This window comes from Tympanuchus pallidicinctus, unplaced genomic scaffold (genome assembly GCF_026119805.1).
Source record: "Tympanuchus pallidicinctus isolate F22 unplaced genomic scaffold, pur_lepc_1.0 scaffold8, whole genome shotgun sequence".
Classification (NCBI taxonomy): Eukaryota; Metazoa; Chordata; class Aves; order Galliformes; family Phasianidae; genus Tympanuchus; species Tympanuchus pallidicinctus.
The window spans coordinates 13211673-13230891 of NW_026294802.1; the positions used below are offsets into that span (position 1 = coordinate 13211673).

Below are 19219 nucleotides of genomic sequence, written 5' to 3' on the forward strand. Positions count from 1 at the left end.
GTACAATGATAAATGTGACTTTAGGACTAGCTGAAAAGCATTGGGAAGACTTGTTTTGTCCCCAGGAAAGAACAGACTCATCAGCTCTGCACCAAGACTTTGCAGTGATGACATCATCCAGGCTTTAAACAGCTTTTTTGGATGATGTCATGTGATACCTCTGAAAATCTGCAATGCTGATGCTGTCTTGTGCCTGGTTTTGAGGGCTCACATCATTGATGTTAGTCAAGGAGTGAGTCAGACACCCAAAAAATGGTGCGCAGTGCAAAGTCACCTACCTGTCTTTAGGTTCTCCTGAATATTTCCTGCAGATCTTGTATGGCGTTTGCCAGACCTGAGCAAATATTTCAGGGTGCCAGAAAAGGACCTGGGAACCATAATCTCACCCTCTGTATCCCTAACATCTTACTGCAAAGATGCTGTCTGCCATCTACATAGCTTTTCTGGGATGTCTTTACTCTAGATTTTCCTTTCTTCTGAGGACAGTCATTCCAGCTTGGAGGGGTGTTGCCACTGCCTGGCTCATGCTGCTGTTCCTCCAGCTGTCACAGGATTTGAACTGCATTTTGCAGTGCACAAGCACTGTGGAAGCCCACGTTGCGTCACCATGTTGAAGTTTCCCTTGCCCTTGCAGTGTTTGGAAAGGATCTGTCACCGAGCCCTGACCAAAACGAACAAGTCCCTGAGCACCAGGCTCACATTCTTAAACTTCCAGGAACTGTCAGCACTGGAAGAGAAAGAGGAACCAGAGCTGTGCCCTGAGCGTGACCTCTGTCCATCATCTTCCCTCTCTCTTTTGCTTCCGAGTCCTTGAGAACTGCTGTCTTTGCATCATTATACACTGGGGAAGAACTGGGCTGGAAGGTGAACACAGCAGCCAGCACACCACTAACACGTTCCACAGGCTGCATCAAATGGCTGCCATTCTTCTCCCTCCACACTGGTCAGTGGTCCAAGGAAGATAGCTACAGTCGGAGGCTCAAGAGCAAGTATCTAAATGCAGGAGTGCCTCTGGAGAGAAACATAGTGCTAAATAAATGCCCAATTCTAAGACTTCCAGAAATCATTGATATATGTTAGATCCTTCCTTTCATCTCCTCTTTCTCCCCTGCTTTCTGCCTGTCCCCAAGAATCTGAGGTGTCTTATGAGACAGAGAATGTAAGGATCACCTTTTTGCCAGTCACTACAATAAACAAGTTCAGGTTGGATGTATTTCTGGGCTTAGAACTGGAAGAGTAACCCTCAATAATCTGAGCACCACATGCAATAATTCCCAACCTCATCTTTGTCAGCAGTGCCATTTGGCTCTTAGTACTCCCTGCTTCCATCTAAAATGTGATTTCCCACAACAGCTCCTTGCCCCCAGAGTGGCCTTCTAGGCAGAGGTGTTCAACAGGCTCCACTTCAGCTCACCGCTCTCCTTCTGCCTGCCTCTTGTTCTCCCTCTCTCATGCTTGCTGTCACTGGCTTTCTCACACAGTCTGTCTCCCACACATATATCTCTATCACAAACACAAAGGATACAGGATATATGTCTCTCACACATTGTATGGGATCCTTCTCCCTCACAGTGTCTCACACACACAGTCTCTATCCCTCACACCCATACTTGCATAAATGTCTTTCCCACTGCTTCATTCTTCTGGCATTGGTGGGAGTTTCAGGGAGCAAGGCTTTGTCTTGTTCCCTCTATTCACAGTATCTCACTCCCTGCTAATGTGTATGGAATCATAAAATCATAGAATCATAAAGGTTTGAAAAGTCCACTAAGATGATCTAGTCCAACTGTCAGCCTATCATTTGTTTCATTTTATTACTAGTAGTTTCTTCATTTAGTAGTCAGTTCTCTGCCCTCAAAGAGCAACATGAGCTCTTATAGCTTAGCAAGAAACATTCTAGTTCTTAGGATTCACTAGACATGCCTTCACTTGCGCAAGGATTTTGCTTTTCAGCCTGGTCCATTTGGCAGTATTACCTATCAGAAAGTGATGCTCACAGCATATGGCAGGTTCACATGATTCAGCTTGAATGCCAGGTGAACCTAATGTGAAAACAAACAGCACATAGCAAAGATCAACTCTGAAAGACTGTTGAAACTGCAGCTCAACTGTCTGTTAGAAGGGAGAATCCTCTTCCTCATTCCTGGTGTTGATTATAGCAAAGAGTACCCATATTCAAATGGATTATCAAAACAATTTCTTAATCTTAATGCTTCATTTTCCTTCCAGTTCAATAATCAGTGTAGGATATGTTATTGTTTTTACAGACTGCTCTCTGTGAAAATAAGAATTTATATTTTAGCAGTAGAGCTGTTCTGAGTGTAATGTTTGAAGACTGCAGGATTGGTAAGGTTTGTAGAGAAGAAATAGCTATGGTATAGTTAGAAAGACATGGGCAGTAGGTCTTGAACACAAACAAGTCTGGAGGAAATAAATACACCAGGCCCATAGAAAAACTTGACTGTTTTTACATTTAGTTTGGCTTGTCCAAGAAAAACAACAAACATTTATCTCCATTTACAAACATTACACTACCAACAAGTCATTATTCCAGCTTGACAGGAATCAGAAATGCACGGATTCCTCAAAGCAGCTTCAACCCTTTTAAAGGCACATATCTCTAAAAAGACAGAGAAATTTCAGTTCAAACCAGCTGGCATGAAAACATTCTCATGACTTCATGTAGACTTACAATTTCTATAACATCAAAAGTATCACCCAGACAATGCTATGATAGTTTCACTACTGAAGATACAGATGATGTTTGAGTATATATTATCCCGCATTTTCACATAACAGTTGAGGTTGGAAGGGCCCTCTGGAGGTCTTTGTTTCTGAGCCCACAGTTAAAGCAGGGTCACCAAGAGCAGGCTACCCAGAACCGTGTCCAGGTCATTTTTATCTCCAACATCTCTGAGCAACAGTTCCAGTGCTCTGTCACTCTCACTGTTTCCCAATGTTCAGACAGAACATGTTGTGTTCCAGTGTGTACCCACTGCCTCTTGACCTGTCTCGGGACGCCACTGAAAAGAGCCTGGCTCCATCCTCTTCACACCCTCCCTTCAGATACTCATACACACAAATGAGAATATGCGCTGAGTCTGCCCTGTAGGATGAGCAGTCACAGGAGAGGTGTTCCAGTTCCCTCATCATCCTTGTGGCCCATTTTTGTCCTTCATGTACCTGGAAATGCTCCCCAGAACTAGCTGCTCCATCATCTTCACAGGGATTGAGTTGAGGATGAGTGACCTGTAGTTCCCTGGGTTCTCCTTCTTGCCTTTCTTGAAGAATGGAGTAACATTTGCTTTCCTCTAGTCCTCAATCACTTCAAATCACTGTGATTGTTTAAATATTATTTAGCACCCCTGGCTGTCTCCTATCAAGGCCCATAGACTTACGCACATTTAGCTTCTTAAATATCCTCTAACCTGATTCTCCTACACTAAAGTTATATCTTTCTTGCACCATTTTTCCCCCTGGACTCCAGGGCCTGGAATTTTTGAAGGCCAGTCTTTCTAGTAAACACTGAGATGGAGAGGGCATTCAGTACCTTAGCCTTTTCCATGTCCTCTATCACCAGGACATCTTCCACATTCAGCAGTGGGCCCATAAAATACCAAGTCTTCCTTCTGCCACTTAAATGCTTTTGTACAATTTTGCTTGTAAAGTTCCAAACAGTAATGGAGAACACACCTGGAGGCTTACTCAGAGAAATTCAGATCTGTGTCCCATGTGCAAATAATACAGAGCATACCTACCATCTGCTTGAAGGAGAATGTGAAGCTGACTGCAAATAAGGTCATTAGCACATCTATTGTAGCTTTTCATCTCCTAGGATCAATTCCACAGAAACCTTCTTGGCTTAAAATCAAGGTGATTTAAGTCGTGGAGACAGATGTTTCAGCTTCTTCCTTGTCTATTTTCACCAGTGATTTCTTTGTATCTCACTCCAGTATCTCATTGTCAGCAATTGCTGACATCAACATTCCTATCACAAGGGAAATTTTACTGCTAGGAGGATTCCGTTGCCCAAGTGCAGTGGTTTCCCCTCTTTCACCTGCTCTGACGTACCTGGCTTTGGTCACAACACCTATAATGGAGCTGGGAGAGGTAATTGTTCAGACTGGTGCATAAGACAACCAGTTCTCTGGGACTGTTCTGACTTTATTTGTTGAGAAGCCCAACTTGCATGCAGTTCTGTCTCCCATTCATTTGATTGCTGCTGTGTATATTTAAGTTTGCTTTCTACCTGAGCATCCCACTTGCCCTTTCAGTCCATGCCAAATAGTTGCAAGCCTTAGTTTTATTCAGGTACTCTCTGTGTGCTGGGAGAACCGTCAACAGCAGCTGCAGAAGCCTTGTTCTGAAACCATGAGTCTCACTGCTGCAATGCTGGAAAGCTTCAGATGCAGCTGTTTTCCCATCAGGTCTGTCAGATGATCTTAACATCAGGCTAAGAGTTATCTGGAATTTCAGACTGCTGCTGCAGCCTCTCTGAGTAAACACGGGTAGCACAAGGCTGTCTGATGTTGAATAAGGTATGCAGAAATGTAGAAGAATGGATATATAAGATAACTGTGAAGGTACATCTGTCCTAATGTTATTGTCTCTGATGATGTCCAGGGCAGGCTGGCTGGGCAAGAACAATGCATGAGCCTTCCTTTCTTTATTTTCCTCAGTCTGGTCTTTCAGTAGTTTAAAGAGTCCCAGACAGCTTTTACAACACCAACTGGACAGATTCACAGAAAGAAAAGGAAAAAAAATAGACATTGCACATTCAAATATGTGATATCTCTGACTTGAGTGTAACTAACTGGACAGCTTATTAAGAAAGTGCGACCATATATTTGCCCTGTTCTCTAATAACCTAATCCTCTGTTCCTTCTCTCTGTGCAAGACAAGATAATGAACTAGTTACACTTTTGTTCTGGCCTAATTCAGCGTTTGGAATAGTACATTAAGTTACATTCATGCCATCCTACTTAGTGGTCACTGCTGGAAACTTGAAGTCTGGCTTCAGGGCTCCTGCAAATGAAGCAAGAAAAAGTCCTGGTTAGCCTATCCACAAGCAAGTTGCTAAAAATACTAGAATCACATGGGATTAAGCCTGTGCTTGCTCTATGCAGAGATATTGTTTGTTTAATAGAGCACTGCTACTCAAGAGTCTGAGGAAGACGCTGAGATTTTCTTTCTCTGCCCTCTGAAGCTACTCTCTGAGCTATTATGTGTTGAGTCAAATTCTTCTTTTCCCTTTGCTATAGTCAATAGATGCTGAGTCTGACTCCTAGTTGCAAGAATAGCATGGTACTTTCTCTGCTTCAGTCATTTCTGAGGTGATGCCTCTGCCCAAATCTGTTGGATTTCCTCCATATTTTGCTCAGTGTAAAGAAATTCTAGCCTGTGAGTGGTGCCCAGATACTGCAGTAAGTTGTCTTTTGGATCCAAGCATAGAAGAAATTGATTACAGTTGAAAGCATTCAGTGAGGAACTAGGAGAGACCTGGTGAATCTCTGAGGGGAGAAATGCCTGATCCCTCCAAGAAGTACTTCCCAGGGAAGTCTGAGAAATTGCCACTTTTCTGATTCTGATAGTATGGCAAAGGGATAGAAGTGGCCCATACCATGCCTTCCCAACTGTACAACCAAGGCCATTACCAGCAGTGTCATAACAGGGGTAACTTGGGCAGCAATGTAGTGATCCTCTGTCACAGGGAGCCAGGTCTGCTCAGAGGAGCAGGAAGGGCCCATGACCCCTTCTTACAGAAGCAGAACATGCATGACAGTGTAGAGTTATCACCTGGCAGTTGTGGGTATCCAAGTACTATTCAGAGCCTTGTGAAAGTCACTCAAACCTTAGTTTCTACAGATATTGCCCAGTCAATATCCACCAATTCAGTTCCCTACGGCTTGCTCCACTCCTATACCTGCAGGGTCACTAAGAAGCAGGACTGCTCTTTTCCTGGCTGCCACCATCAATGCTACTGGCGGCTCCCTACTTCTCCCCTCTGCCCTAATGGCACCATTCACTGCTGTGGCCCTGAAAGGAGTGCACCATCCTCATGCAGTATGGTAACATAGTCCTGGAAAGCCTATAATTAACCTTAATTATCTAATTTGCCACTTCATCCCAGCAGCTCCTGCCACAAAGTACTCAACAAACAGTGTCAAAAATACCAATTATCTCCCTGGCTGCCACTTGAGAAGCAGAGAGGAGAAGCAGGTGTCACAGGTAGGAAGCTTGGTGAATGACAGTGACAAAAGACAGAGAGTGAAAATGCACTATAGGGAAATGGGGGCAATAGGTCTCGGCCCACCTTACCAGGAGCTGATGGTGAGCTGGGTTCTCATGTATCTTCTGAGCAAATATCTGATCTGAGCAGAGCCCTGAATGAAGTCCTTTTTCTTCCGACAGGATATTATAGGAATAAACAGACATTTCACTTCACTGAAGGTAATCATATACATCAGGTACAGCCTCTTCAGCCTTTAAAACTTTAAACTGACAGGCTCAGCAGCTCCTTGCCCTGAGGAATTAACTTCATGGCATTGTTTTTCTTAGTTTGCCTGTTTTCATTGGGTAGCTTTATCACTGCCCTGCAGCTCAGGATCTTGGTCAGATAGAGCATGGACCATTCCGAGCTGCTGGGAAGCCCCGGTCAGACCCTTAAAATCATCTCTGGATAAACTCCAGACATTTGGGTAGGGAAAGAACAAAGTCTAAGGAAATGTCCCAGTTCATGTGAGCAGGAGACAGTCATCAGCATGGGTTGGTCTCCGTCTATTTGCTCACAGGTCTGTGGGCAACTCTGGCTCTTCCCATGGTCCTTGCATGACTATGCTTCTCCCTCTTTCAGTCACTTCACAACAGAGGTCCTCAGAATCCCCCACCCTTTCTTCAAGCTCCATCTTGTTATTCAGGTCCGGTATGTCCCTTGATACTCATGGCAGCACGCTCACCATCTTTGGAGCTGGAGCAAGACAAGCAGGACAAGGCACTAGGCCGGAAAATTGGGTGCAGAAGTTGCAATGAATTCTTAATGATGCCCTTTCTGGTGACATATACAGAGAGATGGAGCTGAACGCTTTTCTTTATTTAAGTGTTTCTTATTTAAAAAGTGATGAGGCTTTTGATCCATTTTCCACAGTAGTGTTGGCTGGGCCCCTGCTTACTTCTGCCTTGCTTAGCAAGAGTCACCAGTACAGCTCCTTAGACTCACTTTCTGCGACGTGACTTCTCCCTTTGAAGACTTGTGCTAAATACCAGGCCCTGACCAGCATGGTAATCCCATTGCAAGATGCATCATGTAACCATGAAAACTGTCCTAAGGAGTTCAGTGAGGTTAGGGAGGACACAGATCTTTGTTTGATAGTTAGGAAGGTAAGGAATGGAGCACAGTCATAAATATGTAAGTGAGCTTTGTGTATGCAAGTGCTCCTTCTATCCTCCTTAACCCCTCGCTCCTGTATCTTTTGCTGAGATCTTAGCTGTCCTATATGATTTCCAGCTAAAGTCTCCGTCACTAAATTAGACTTTCTTTTGCTGCAGCCAGTGATTTCTTGGTAAGTGGGGATGATGAAGAAGCAAGACAGCATGGATGAAGCACAAGACACCAAATTATCATGAACCAAAAATTACAGCCCTGTACAGAGGAGAAGAATCCGAGGGGATGACTGGAATCAGCCAAAGTCTGCTTAAATACCAGAACTGCTTGCTTCTTTCCTTATGGTGCAGAGGGACATGGTTTAGTGGGTGTGATGATGATGGGTTGATGGTTGAACTTGATGATCTTAGTGATCTTTTCCAACCTTACTAGTTCTATAATGCTATGATTCTACGATTCTACAGTCCTTCAATGTGCCCCCAGTCCAATAGTCTCCACCTGGCTTCAGGACATTTGTGACTACCCCAGCCCTGACAGTCTTTCCTTCCCAAAGCTTTGTTTTTCCCCTAGACAGCATCTGCAAATACATCTTGTCCTTTGTCCTCCCTGTGGCAGAGCAACCAGTTGAAACGCAAGGACTGTGGAGACAAAATTGAATTTAGGAACAAAATAAACAGCATGGGGGCACTCTACTGATGAGATTATACCTGTTTAAAATTTCTGCATTAATTTCTCTCAAGGTTTAAGATTCCCTATCTCCAACAGCACATAAACTGCACTGCAGAGATGCAGATGCCAAGAATATTACTTTGACCTGATGATCCAGCTTTCCACAAAGTACACAGAGCTCTGATAAACCCCATCAGAGCTCCTCTTTGTTATGCACCATTTTCCATCCCCCAGAGATGCACAGCCCAATGCCATTCCTTCCCACGCTCAGTCATTCTTCCCAGGACCAAGGAAGAACATATCAGACTGTGAAGCATCTGCATGTAGTAGCAGCTGCCCTGGGCTGCTCTAAAATCAATTCAAGCATTAATAAGAGTTGCCAGCTACTGTGGCATATATATCCAGGAGCTGAAAGTCACTGCTGCGTTCATATTCATCCCCACCCCCCAAGACTGCTTATTTCTGCCACTTTCTGCTCTAGGAAGAAGGCTGTTTCAGAAAGTCACAGCAGCTGCCTCCACGAAGGAACCCCAGAAGCCACAGTTAGACTTTTCTGATCAAAGAAGAATGTGCAATGGCAAAAGATGATAACTTCTGCGCCAAGCAGCAATACCACTCTTGGAGAAAAAATCAGGAGATGAGGAAGAGATAAGATATTTATGAGAATGGCTGCTATGTCACCATGCACAAATTGGCCTAATTATCTGTATAAATGCACCAATACACACAGATTTGCTAGCTGCATACTTGTCTTGAAATATTGATGCTTAGGAAGAGCTGAGATCAGTGTATGTGGTTGTAAGTTAGTCCACAGATTGCTCAGTCACTACCTACAGCCAAATTACCTGATTTCAGGGGCCTTTCTTCTGACAGCTCTGGGACATGGGTGGAGAATGCCTCTTGCCACCAGCTGAAGATCTGCTGTGCAGACTGTGGGTGAAGAAGCACTGTCCTACACACAGGCAGTGGTTTATACATGCCTGGGATGGGACATAGCTCCGGGGAGACCTGTAGACATGGGAGCAGCCTTTCAGTACTGAAAGGGGGGCAATAAGAAAGAAGGGGACAGAGTCTTTTATCAGGGTCTGTTAGGACAGGGCAAGGGGAAATGGTCTCAAATTAAAAGGGAGATTTGGTTTGGACAAAAAGATGTTTTTTACAGAAAGGGTGAGGTACTGGCACAGATTGCCCAGTTACTCCAACCCTAGAGACACACAAGGTCAGGCTGGAAAGGCTCTGAGCACCCTGATCTATCCATAGGTGTCCCTGTTTAATGCAGGGGAGTTAGACCAGATGACTTTTAAGGATGATTTCCAACTCAAATGACTCTATGATTCTATGAATAAGTCAACATCTAAGAGCAGAGAAACAGTGTGTTAGTGAGGAGCAGATGGGCACTGAGTGCCTGGGAGAATCTGGAATCCTTCTCCCACCATCCCACCCAGCTTTTCTGGTTTCCCCCCATTCCCTCCCAATCTATATCACCTCTTGTGCAAAACAAAGCTGAGACAAACAGACTCAGAAGCAGCTTTTCACTTTTTTGTTTGGTTTTTTTGTTTTGGTTTTTTTTTTTGTTGTTTTTTTCTTTTTTTTTTTTTTTTAAATAAGAAATTTATTGCAAATATAGAAATTGAATTTCTCCATACAGGAATCTCCGAGTTGAGGAAAAATAATTTCGTGCCATTCATTTTCAAAACATGAAAATTAAAAAAGAGAGAGAGAGAGAAAGAAAAAAAGAAAAGAAAGAGAAATCCGAAAGCCAAGGGAAAAAAAAGAAAGAAAGAAAGAAGGAAAGAAAGAAAGAAAGAAAGAAGGAAAGAAAGAAAGAAAGAAAGAACAGAAGAAAACAACATAACTCCAACTCAAATGTATCCATACACAACCAGGGGGGTCACAGGGCTGTTGTGGAAAGAGGAACACCAAGAGGACACAAGGAGCCAGTCCCAACAGCTGCCTCCAAGGCCCTTCTTTACATTCAAGGGGAAACCTCCCCAGCTCTTCTCCTGGCATCTGCCCACCCCTTCCCATCCCCTCGCCCCGAGTGCTGTGCTTGTGGATGGACCAGTGGTACCAGCCCTGGTGGACCTCGCCTAACCCAGCCAGCCCTTTCTCCCTGGGGACAAGGGGACAATGGGCGGTGGGAGCGGGCCACCAAAGAGCAAGGCCTCACAGTGGCGGTGGTGGTAACGGAGAGGCAAAGGCCAAGCCAAACGCATGGGGATGGGGCAGACGGAGGGGGACCCATGAGATGGGGAAAGGGGGGAAGGGTTGAAGAGGGATGGGTTGAGAGCTGACTTCGTGGGGAGAGGTATAGAGACAGCTCACTGTGGCTCAAGGCAGGGGAAGAAAAGGGGAGGCAGACCAAGAGAGCCCCTCATAGTACAAGGCCAAAGCAGCTGGAGGGACAGGGTGCGTGTCTGGGGGGGGGAGAAGGGGGAACAACAGACACCCCATCTGCCCCTTGGGGACATCCCGAAACATCTGCCTTCAGGGGGCAGATGAAGTGGGCCAGGCTCCTCCGGCTCTATGGGAGAGCCCCATGGCCCAGCGAAGGGTGGCATTCAGTGTCCTTCCCACTCAAAGCCACCCTGAGGCTGCTCAGGTGGCAGGACGTTCAGCAGGCTGGCTCCAGTGACAGGAGATGGCTCCATGAGGCTCTTCTTTCGTGCAGCCGAAGGAGGTGGTGACGGAGGAAGAGGACTTTTCTCCAGGTTTCCAGAGGCTGTGTGCTTCCAGATTCAGTCGAGCTTTCTGATGAGCAAGAAGCATGGCAAATGTGCTTTCAGGGCCCTGGCTCCAGCAGCTCCTGCCCACATGGCAGCTGCCCGCCCTGTTATGCTGAGCTCTGCCCTATGGAGAGGGACCACAACTCATCATGAAGCCCATCCAGCTTTTCTCTTCAGGCACTGCTGACTATTCCCCACTTCTTCTCAGAGAGCCTCCACCCCTGCACTCAGCCTTTTCACCCTTTATATCCCATTCTTTGCTGTACAGCCATCTTTTCCCCTCTTCCTTCCAGCCTTTCCCTCTTCATTTCCCTCTGCCTGTTTCCTACTTTCTCCCTCCCCATCCCTCCATCTCTCCAGTATAGATCATCCTCATCCCTAACCCCTCCTCTCCCTTCCTCAGTTCCCTTTCCTGCTTCCCTTATGCATATCTCCCCCTCCTTCCCCCAAGCCTGCCTGGCAGAACCTCCTCCAGGAAGACAGGCTGATTAGCATTGCAAACGCACAGAGGCCTCCTCAGCCCGACATAAATCTTCATTTGTCAGTCATGAATATTTCACACCTGCCTCAGGAGGGATTTATTCAGTATGGAAGAGTGGGGAGTGGGAATGTGGCACTGGAGCATGAGCTGGGGTCAGTCATCACCTACAGGTGTGGGGAAGGGGAAGGCTATGCCCCACAGGAAACCAACATCACACCTGGGGTCTTGTTTTTACTCTTCTGGATGCAGGAATCCAACCCAGCTCCCCCTCATTCTATTCTTGAGGAGAGGGCAGATCAGAACTCCCTCTCATTTTGCATTCTCCACTCTTTCCAATGAGGTGAACTAAAACTACATGTTCCCTGCCAGTAGTCACCAACACAGAAATAATGTGTGAAGGGGGATAGTCCTTGTTCTGCCCCACGAATCTACTTTGCCCTGGAAGAAGGCAAGGATGAGGAGCTATCACCAAAACCAACCTGTAGAGGGCTTAGAAGTTCTGGGCATTCTCTTGGGACCTTTTTCCACCAGGAAGGTCTTACAGGCGTCATCGTGCCATGCTCTCTGCTAGGGCCACCCACAGGAAAGGGTTAGGATAGGCCTACTGCAAAGCCATCCGCAGTCAGCGAGAGGAAGGTGGTAGTGGGTCTTACAGTGCTTGCAACCAGCTCCAGATCAAGTTCTTCCTGTATCACGTTTCCCTGCAGGTGAGGCACTCCTGGCTCCCCCAAGAATGGCGTTGCCTGTAGATCTGGGGAAGGTGAAACCAGGGCAGGGGGATGGTAGTAACCATTTCTCTTGTGAGACCTATCTCAATGGGCCTCTCTCCTATTTCTAAATAATTAGGAGAAATTATGAGCACTTGGAAGAGCAGGACTTTGGCATATAACACATTCCCCTTCACACACACCCTGAAAAGCAGATAAGAGACCATATTTGGGGCAAGGGGAGTGGACACTGGAAAGAGGAGTGGAAGATTTTTGTTGGGTTGATTACGTTGGGCTCTCTTTGGGGTGCTTTCCCTCTCAAACTTGTAGCAATCTCTCATAAAATTATATCAGGGATGATGGAAAGGAACAGGAAAAATGGGGATAAAGATGGGAGAGACTTTGGGGAGGAAGTTAAATTCCAACAAACTGGCACATACACAACAGATGTTTGCTCAGAAAAATACAATAAAATCATCATGCAAATAGAACGTTAAATCCGCCTTCCTCCAAAAGGGCTGGCATCACTTTGCAAGCCCTCATCCCTGGGAAGGGAGCAGGACAAGGAAGAGGGGAGGAGGAAGGAAGGCAGGACACTTCATTCCCCTTTCTTGCCCTCTTCCTCCCACAGAACAGTCCATCTTGTGCAAACTTCATCCACTGGCTTGGAATGGGGGCTACGGTGGGGAGAGAAATGTCTTTCCCCCCCCTACCCAGCCTTACCCCTACAACAGGCAAAAAAAGGGCCTGATGATAGTTGTATTCCTGACCTTTCTTTTCTACCTTGCTTAGGTGATGTGGGGAGAGAGCAGAAAGCATTGCAGCTTTTTAAGTCTTCCCCCTAATACTATAAACTGAGCAGAACTTATTACAAGACCATACAGGAGAGGAGAAGCACAGGGAGGGAAGAGGTGGGGAGAGGAACAGGACTCCATCCCCCTGTGTCTGTCATCTTCCTTTTCCTGTCCAATTCTGTGCCCCAGTTATTAGCCTATCCTGCTTGGATCGTTGCCAGGCTGGAAGACTGCTGGGCCTGCTCTGTGTGATAGCTGGAGAGGTCTCTGCTGTGCCTGTGCACCTCTCACAGCATTGACCTGTTTTGGTTTGCTGTGTTGTCCCAGCATGGAGGGACACTTGGCAGCAGAGATGTATTTCATCGTTCTGAACACATACAAACACACAAACCCCTTTGGGGTTTCTCTGGCTCTTACACAGTGGAGTCAATTCCATGAATACTTCTGGGCTCAAGGCAAAATGATGCTCTGACTAAGGGAAGGTATGGCTGACAGTGAAGGAGACGGAGGTAACAGGATTCAGAACTGTCTTAGAATTGTTGCCAGCAGCATCCCTACAAGGAAGGGACCCCAAGGATTTTCACAGGCTTAGACCTTGGGGATCTCCAATGATTTTTGCACACCAGGCTATGTCTACTGCTGCTCCTCACTTTCAGAAGAAGAAGCTATATCACCTGCAATCAGCTGCCACAGCTGGCTGTGCAACAATCTGACAGATAATGGGATGGTTGTCTGCAGGCAGCACATAAATAGCTCCCAGAGAATCTCCTAAACCTTCATCCTTCTCCCAGGGCCCCCAAACACATTGAGGATTCTGAAGAGTGCCTCAGAAAAGAAATAGGCACTTGGGAAAGACCAACACAACACAGGCCCCCACTCTCATCCTGATACGAGTGAACAATTGTCAAAAACAGTTGGGATGTGCAGCTCGTGGTGGGGAGGCCCAATGTGCTGTATAAAGATGCACTCTGCAGGCAGCTACACCTGCCTGACAAGGAAAATGAAGAGGAAGGAGTGCCAAGATTGTGCTTTGTTGGGCTGCTTATTAACAGGATGAAGTATACAGGGCAATAGGCTCATTCCTAACTCTGTGGCAGATCTTCTATCCAAAGGTCAGAGTCTGGGAGCTAGTAAAGGAAACTCATTTTTTTGCCAGGAAATTGAAGAATTCCAATGAGAAGTCTGTCACAGCTAACTGTGAGGAGGTGAAGGGCTTAGGAGGTGATAAGTTGCTCTGACTCTCATGAGGGTCTCTTGGTATTCAGAAAAACATTGCTATCCAGAGGCTGGTACCTTCCCTATCCCAGCACATGAGATGAACACAAAGGGAGCTTCTCCTGAATCTGTCCTTAACTGGACTAGTCCCACACCCGTTCTCACATTTCTTCTGTACTCCTTCCTCCACTCTAGGCTGTCTCCTACCCATGCTGAAGTGCCCATGGGCTATTCAAGTGGAAGAAACTTTGTGGCTTTCCTATCAATTCAGTGAGGAGTAGACTTCTGAACATCAGAAATTCTATTCTTCACAAAAACCCCTACTCTACCCCTCCTTAATCAAGAGAGGAGAATGGCTAATGCTCTTCTACCCCGCTCCCAGTGTGATGCAAGTCACTTGGGAAGAGCTGCAGAAGCTTCGTGCAGAAGTTGTTCTATTTAACTCTTCTCCAGGTCCCTTATTCATAGTAAGAGGGGCAGAAGAGTGTGCCAATCTACTGACCAGGTCATGGGTTTGTGTGATGGGAAGGACCTCTGACCTGTGATGCTCATGGGGAGATGAGAATCCTTTACACCTCTAAGAGACTGGACCTTCTTACCTCCTTGTCCACCATTCCTTGAGGAACTGACTTGATGTGCAAAAGAGTACATCCATACCCCTTCAGTGATAGGCATATAACTGGCTCTGAGCAGGCCTGTAACTCCAGAATCACTGGTGTTCATCACCAACATGGTAGGAGAAGGGAAGTGGGAAGAACTGCACAGGGACAGAGCCTGTTGCATGTCAGGTCTTCCTTCTTCTGTCTTTCACACTCTCCTTCTTCCAAGGAGGATGGAAGTTCATGCAGTATTTATTTAAAAAGTGCAAAGGAGCCCTAACAGAGATGGACAGGAAAGAGGAAAAGGAAAAGGAGAGAGCTTCTTCCAACAAATCCTACCTGTCTTGGAACGTGAGGGGTGAGAAAGAAACGCTTCCACTGCCAAAGGAAATGGGGGAAAACTAGTGTGATGAAAAATTTGGAACAGTAGATTTATCAAGTGGGCAGAGCAGCTTTCTAAACCGAAGTCCTCCCCTCCCACCGAAAAGAAAAATCAGCTTTCAGTCAGCAAAGAGAAACAGAAAGAGCAGTAATTCATAGCTCAGTTCCATTCCCAGTGAGTGTCCATCCCTGCCTCACCCTGGTCACCACTGCCACCTCCTCCTAGGCCAGTCCCACCTACACACACTCCAGTGTTGTTACCACAGTGTCAGAGCAGGACTTTCCTCTCAGTCATCTGCAGGCAGAACAATGGTCCCCGTAACACAGTAGAGACAATTCGGCTTGTGTGTGTGTGTCTGTGTGTGTGTGTGTGTGAGAGAGAGAGAGAGAGTTTTCTGTTGTTGTAAACTTTAAGAAAAGATTCTGTCAGTTTTGTATTTGTCGGAGTATTTTGATGTTGATTTATTTCTCACAGTCAAGTGGCATTTTTTTTTTTTTTTTTTTCTGGTTGTTGGGGAAGGGGGTCTTGTTTTGTATTGTTTTCTTGGAAAGAGTAGGGAAGAGTCACAGCTTCTGCTGAGCAGAGACTCCCTTCCAGTAATCCAGGATGTCATGCAGATCCTCATCCTTGGCAAACTGAACTTTCTTCCGCAGGGCATGTCCAGCTGCCATGTAAACCTCCTCCCTGTGATGCTTCTTGTAAGGCCGGAATCGCTCCCAGATCTTGTGGGTGCTCTCCGATGAGTACTCAGGGCTGGAGGAGTAACCCGAGAAGTAGTGTCTGGGGGAGAGCTGGGAGTATGTGGAGTCTCGCTTCGAGCGGGAGAGCGGCTTGAGGAATGACACCCGCTGGCTCAAGGTGTCTGCGCTTTCCTCATAGTACAGGGCCGGGAAGGAGTGTCGGTGCTCACTGCAGTGGTAGGAGGGCTTGACTTCCAAGTGGTGGATGGCGCCCGGGGACACCAAGGGAAGACGATCCAAAGGGCTGTTGAGTGGGCTGCCCTTCTCAATGTATTTGGAGTCAGATTTGCTCAGCGGTGGGTGGTCAGGCACATCCAAGCTGAAAACCTTGGCGCTCTTGATGGAGCCACTAGAGGAAACGCTGCAGGTCTTTCTGGCCACAGCAGCATCAGCACTGAGCTGGCGCTGCAAAGGGTGGTGGGAGCTTTCCTTGTAGGGTGGGGAAAGAAAGCTGGGTCGCTCTAGCCCACCTGAAGAACTGGCAGGTATGGACTGGCACTCAAAGGCCATGTCTGAGTCAACGCCAGTTCCACCCCCCAGGAAAGAGGCTGTGTCCAGCTTGAGGGCATCAATGCAGTTGTTGATGATCTGGTTGACTTTGTCTACCTCCTTGGCAATAGTTGAGATCTCAGCAGCTGAGCCTTGCCCATTGTCAAGCTCCCTCAGGTCCTCATCCCGTGGGGTCCGTTCCAGCCCATCCCCACCACCAGTCCGCACCTCAATGTAGTTGCCTTTTGTGGTGACTTTGGGGGTCTCCATCCCAGTCTCCATTGACTTTGGTGGGGGCAACTTCTCCCCAATCATGGAAGGGATAGAGGACATGCGTGAGACAGGGATGACTGGTGGCTCACCCAGTTTCTGGGAAGGATGGACCATGGTACTGGTATCAATATCTGATCCATAACGCATTTCTAGGATTGTCTTTTTTACATTGAGGGACTTCTGTTTCTCCTCCTGCATCCTTCGCTTTCGCAGGCAGTAGTATACCACCCCAAGGACAATGACCATCCCGAAGAGACAACCCAGGGTGGTCATAATGTAGTGTGTGGTGGTGGAAGTACTGGAAATAGGGTCTTCCCTGCCTTTGCTCCTGGTTGCAAAGGTCAAGCAAGTGTGGTTATAGCGTCTGTTGTTGCGGATGGAGGCCACACAGAAAGTGTAATCAGTGTGTGCCTTCAGTTTGTTGACAGTGACATATTCCTTCTTGCTCTTCAGTGTTGCAATGTCAGAAACATAGCTGTTGTTGTATTGAACCAGCACATACATCTTACTGTAGGGCATGGGGATGGTTACCATCAGGATGGCTGAAGTGATGGTGACATCATGGAGCTTGATGCTGGGACTGAAGGAGGAGTCAGTGGTGGAAGAAGCTGGAGGCTTGACAGAGAGGAAGTCTCCAGGACTGATGGCTGAACCCTCGTCCAGGTCTCGCTGGGAGTCAGGGGTATAAGGAGTGGGGTTGACCCTGGAGAGAGAGGGGATGGTGCCACCTCTGCACATGGACTGGAAGATGGTGATGGCATTGCGGTTGTGGTGAGGCCGAGGTACCAGGAGCGGGTACCCAGCAAACTCTCGTGGAGTTTCACACTGGAGCCGGTCGTAGTTCTTGGTGACATTGTTGAAGAGCGCCAACCAGTTAAGAAAGCTGTAAAGGCTACAGTCACAGTTGAAGGGGTTACCTGCCAGCTCACACACCATAAGATTGCTCAAGCTGGTGAAGGTGTTCCCCTCCAGACGGCTGAGACGGTTTGAGGACAGGTCAATGCTAATCAGGCTGGGACACTCAGAGAAGGCAGTAGGGGTGACCAGCTCAATCAGGTTGTGCTGCACAAATAGAAACTGGAGCCGGGCCATGCCCCTCAACATGCCCTCTGTCAGGTTTGTAAGTTTGTTGTAGCCCAGCTGTAAGACCTGGAGGTTTGTCTGGCCCATGAAAGCCCCATCCTCAATATAAGAGATCTCGTTCTTGGTCAGGTTCAGATCAGTCAAGTTGCCGAAGCGGTTGAGGGAGGAGTACAGCACCACTTTGAGCTTATTCTCATTCAAACGCAGGTCATGCACCGTGCTGTTGATGTGCTGGGGGATGGTTTCATATGGGGGCTGGTTCTGGCTGCAGATGGCCAACCACACATAGCCTTTGTCCCCCTCAATCAGCCAGCAGTCACCCCGCACGGTGCCAGGGGAAAACAAGCAGAGCAGAGCAGCTGCCCAAAACCCCAGGCACATCATGGTCTTCAGTGGTGCCTTCATCAGACCAAAAAAGGTTAAAAAAGAAAAAAAAAAAAGAAAAAGAAAGAAAGAAAGAAAAAAAGACAACAAAAAATTCAAATTTCAGGACCACAGCAAAAGGAAAGTAAGAGGCACAGGAAGGTGAAAGGGGCAATTACTAGGGGCTTAGCAATGGAAGTGCATGAGCACCCCAGTCCTATTGGGTGCCATCATCATCATTTCTTCTTGCCCTCTGGGTCAAGCCAGGAGCATGGAGCAGGGAGTATACATGCAATTTACTTCCAGCACACCCAACAACTGTGACCAAGGATGAACAGTACGGGAGAGAACTACCTTGTGCTTCTTTTCTAAACAAAAGTTCAGACGGAGGAAAACAAATCTTCGATGTTCATGAGCAACTTTCTCGCCTTTTCCAATGTCTTCCCACCCACCTGCCCCCCACACCGAACCCACCCCAAAATAAACCCAAGCCCTCCCCCCTCGGGTCTTCCCCCGCCCCTCCACGGTGTGATTTGGAAGAATAGGCAAGGCTGCCTCCTCTGTCGCTCACACTCCCTTCAGTTCCTCCTCCTTTTTCTTTTCTCCCAGGTTTCTTCTGAGAAGCTTCAGAGCTTCAGATCAAACATGTTGAAAACAGAAATACAGAGAGGGAAAGAGCAAGTGCACATGAGAGAGATCCATCTGTCACTGGAATCTGGAAAAGAAAGCACACAGGAGACAAGAAGAGGCATCAGTTGGAGGGGGTCTTTGCAATAAGAATTTAGAGGATGTGGTTTCATGAGAAGAGGGAGATGGTGAAAAGATAGAGTTGCAGGGGGTGCTCACAAGGGGGGAATGGGACCTCCTGCCTTGCTGATAAGCCTTTGAGAAGGGAACTCTCACGACGTATAATCTTATATCAAGGGTATGCAGAAGGGTACCCAGGCTCTGTTATGCAATGTAATCACAGCCAGGGACGTGGGGGAAGGCAGCGGAGTGGAGGGAGAAGGGGAAGGGGAGGGAGGCTGGGAAACATACGGCTGCTATTGCAATTGGCTTAGAACTCCTAGTGTAAACAAAGGCAAGCCCCAAGCACAGCTAAAGCCAACGGTTTTCAGCTGCCTGGAAATCATGTATACACAGGATGCATGAAGCAATAAAAATGAATACAACCCCTAGAACAAAATTAAAACAAATAAACAAACAAACAAAAAATACTTTTTTGTTTCCTCCCTTCCTTACTGCAGGAGGGATAAATAATTCAAAGCACTTGTAACCACTTGTGCTCTAAAAAATTTTCCTGTCTTTTGGTGCAGG

The 19219-nt window shown here is 46.9% G+C and overlaps 2 protein-coding genes across 2 annotated transcripts in view; both read right to left on the reverse strand.

Annotated features, from left to right (window-relative positions):
* Positions 1-19219, reverse strand: part of MFNG (MFNG O-fucosylpeptide 3-beta-N-acetylglucosaminyltransferase) — a 194203-nt gene that overhangs the window by 100005 nt on the left and 74979 nt on the right. The window lies entirely within an intron of this gene.
* Positions 15220-18314, reverse strand: ELFN2 (extracellular leucine rich repeat and fibronectin type III domain containing 2). The gene has a single exon (XM_052668721.1). It carries the CDS (start codon positions 17942-17944, stop codon positions 15518-15520), a length of 2427 nt encoding a protein of 808 aa, XP_052524681.1. The 5' UTR covers positions 17945-18314; the 3' UTR covers positions 15220-15517.

Coding starts and splice junctions, on each gene's coding strand:
- ELFN2 (XM_052668721.1), bottom strand. CDS start 17,944: ATGAAGGCACCACTGAAGACCATGATGTGCCTGGGGTTTTGGGCAGCT.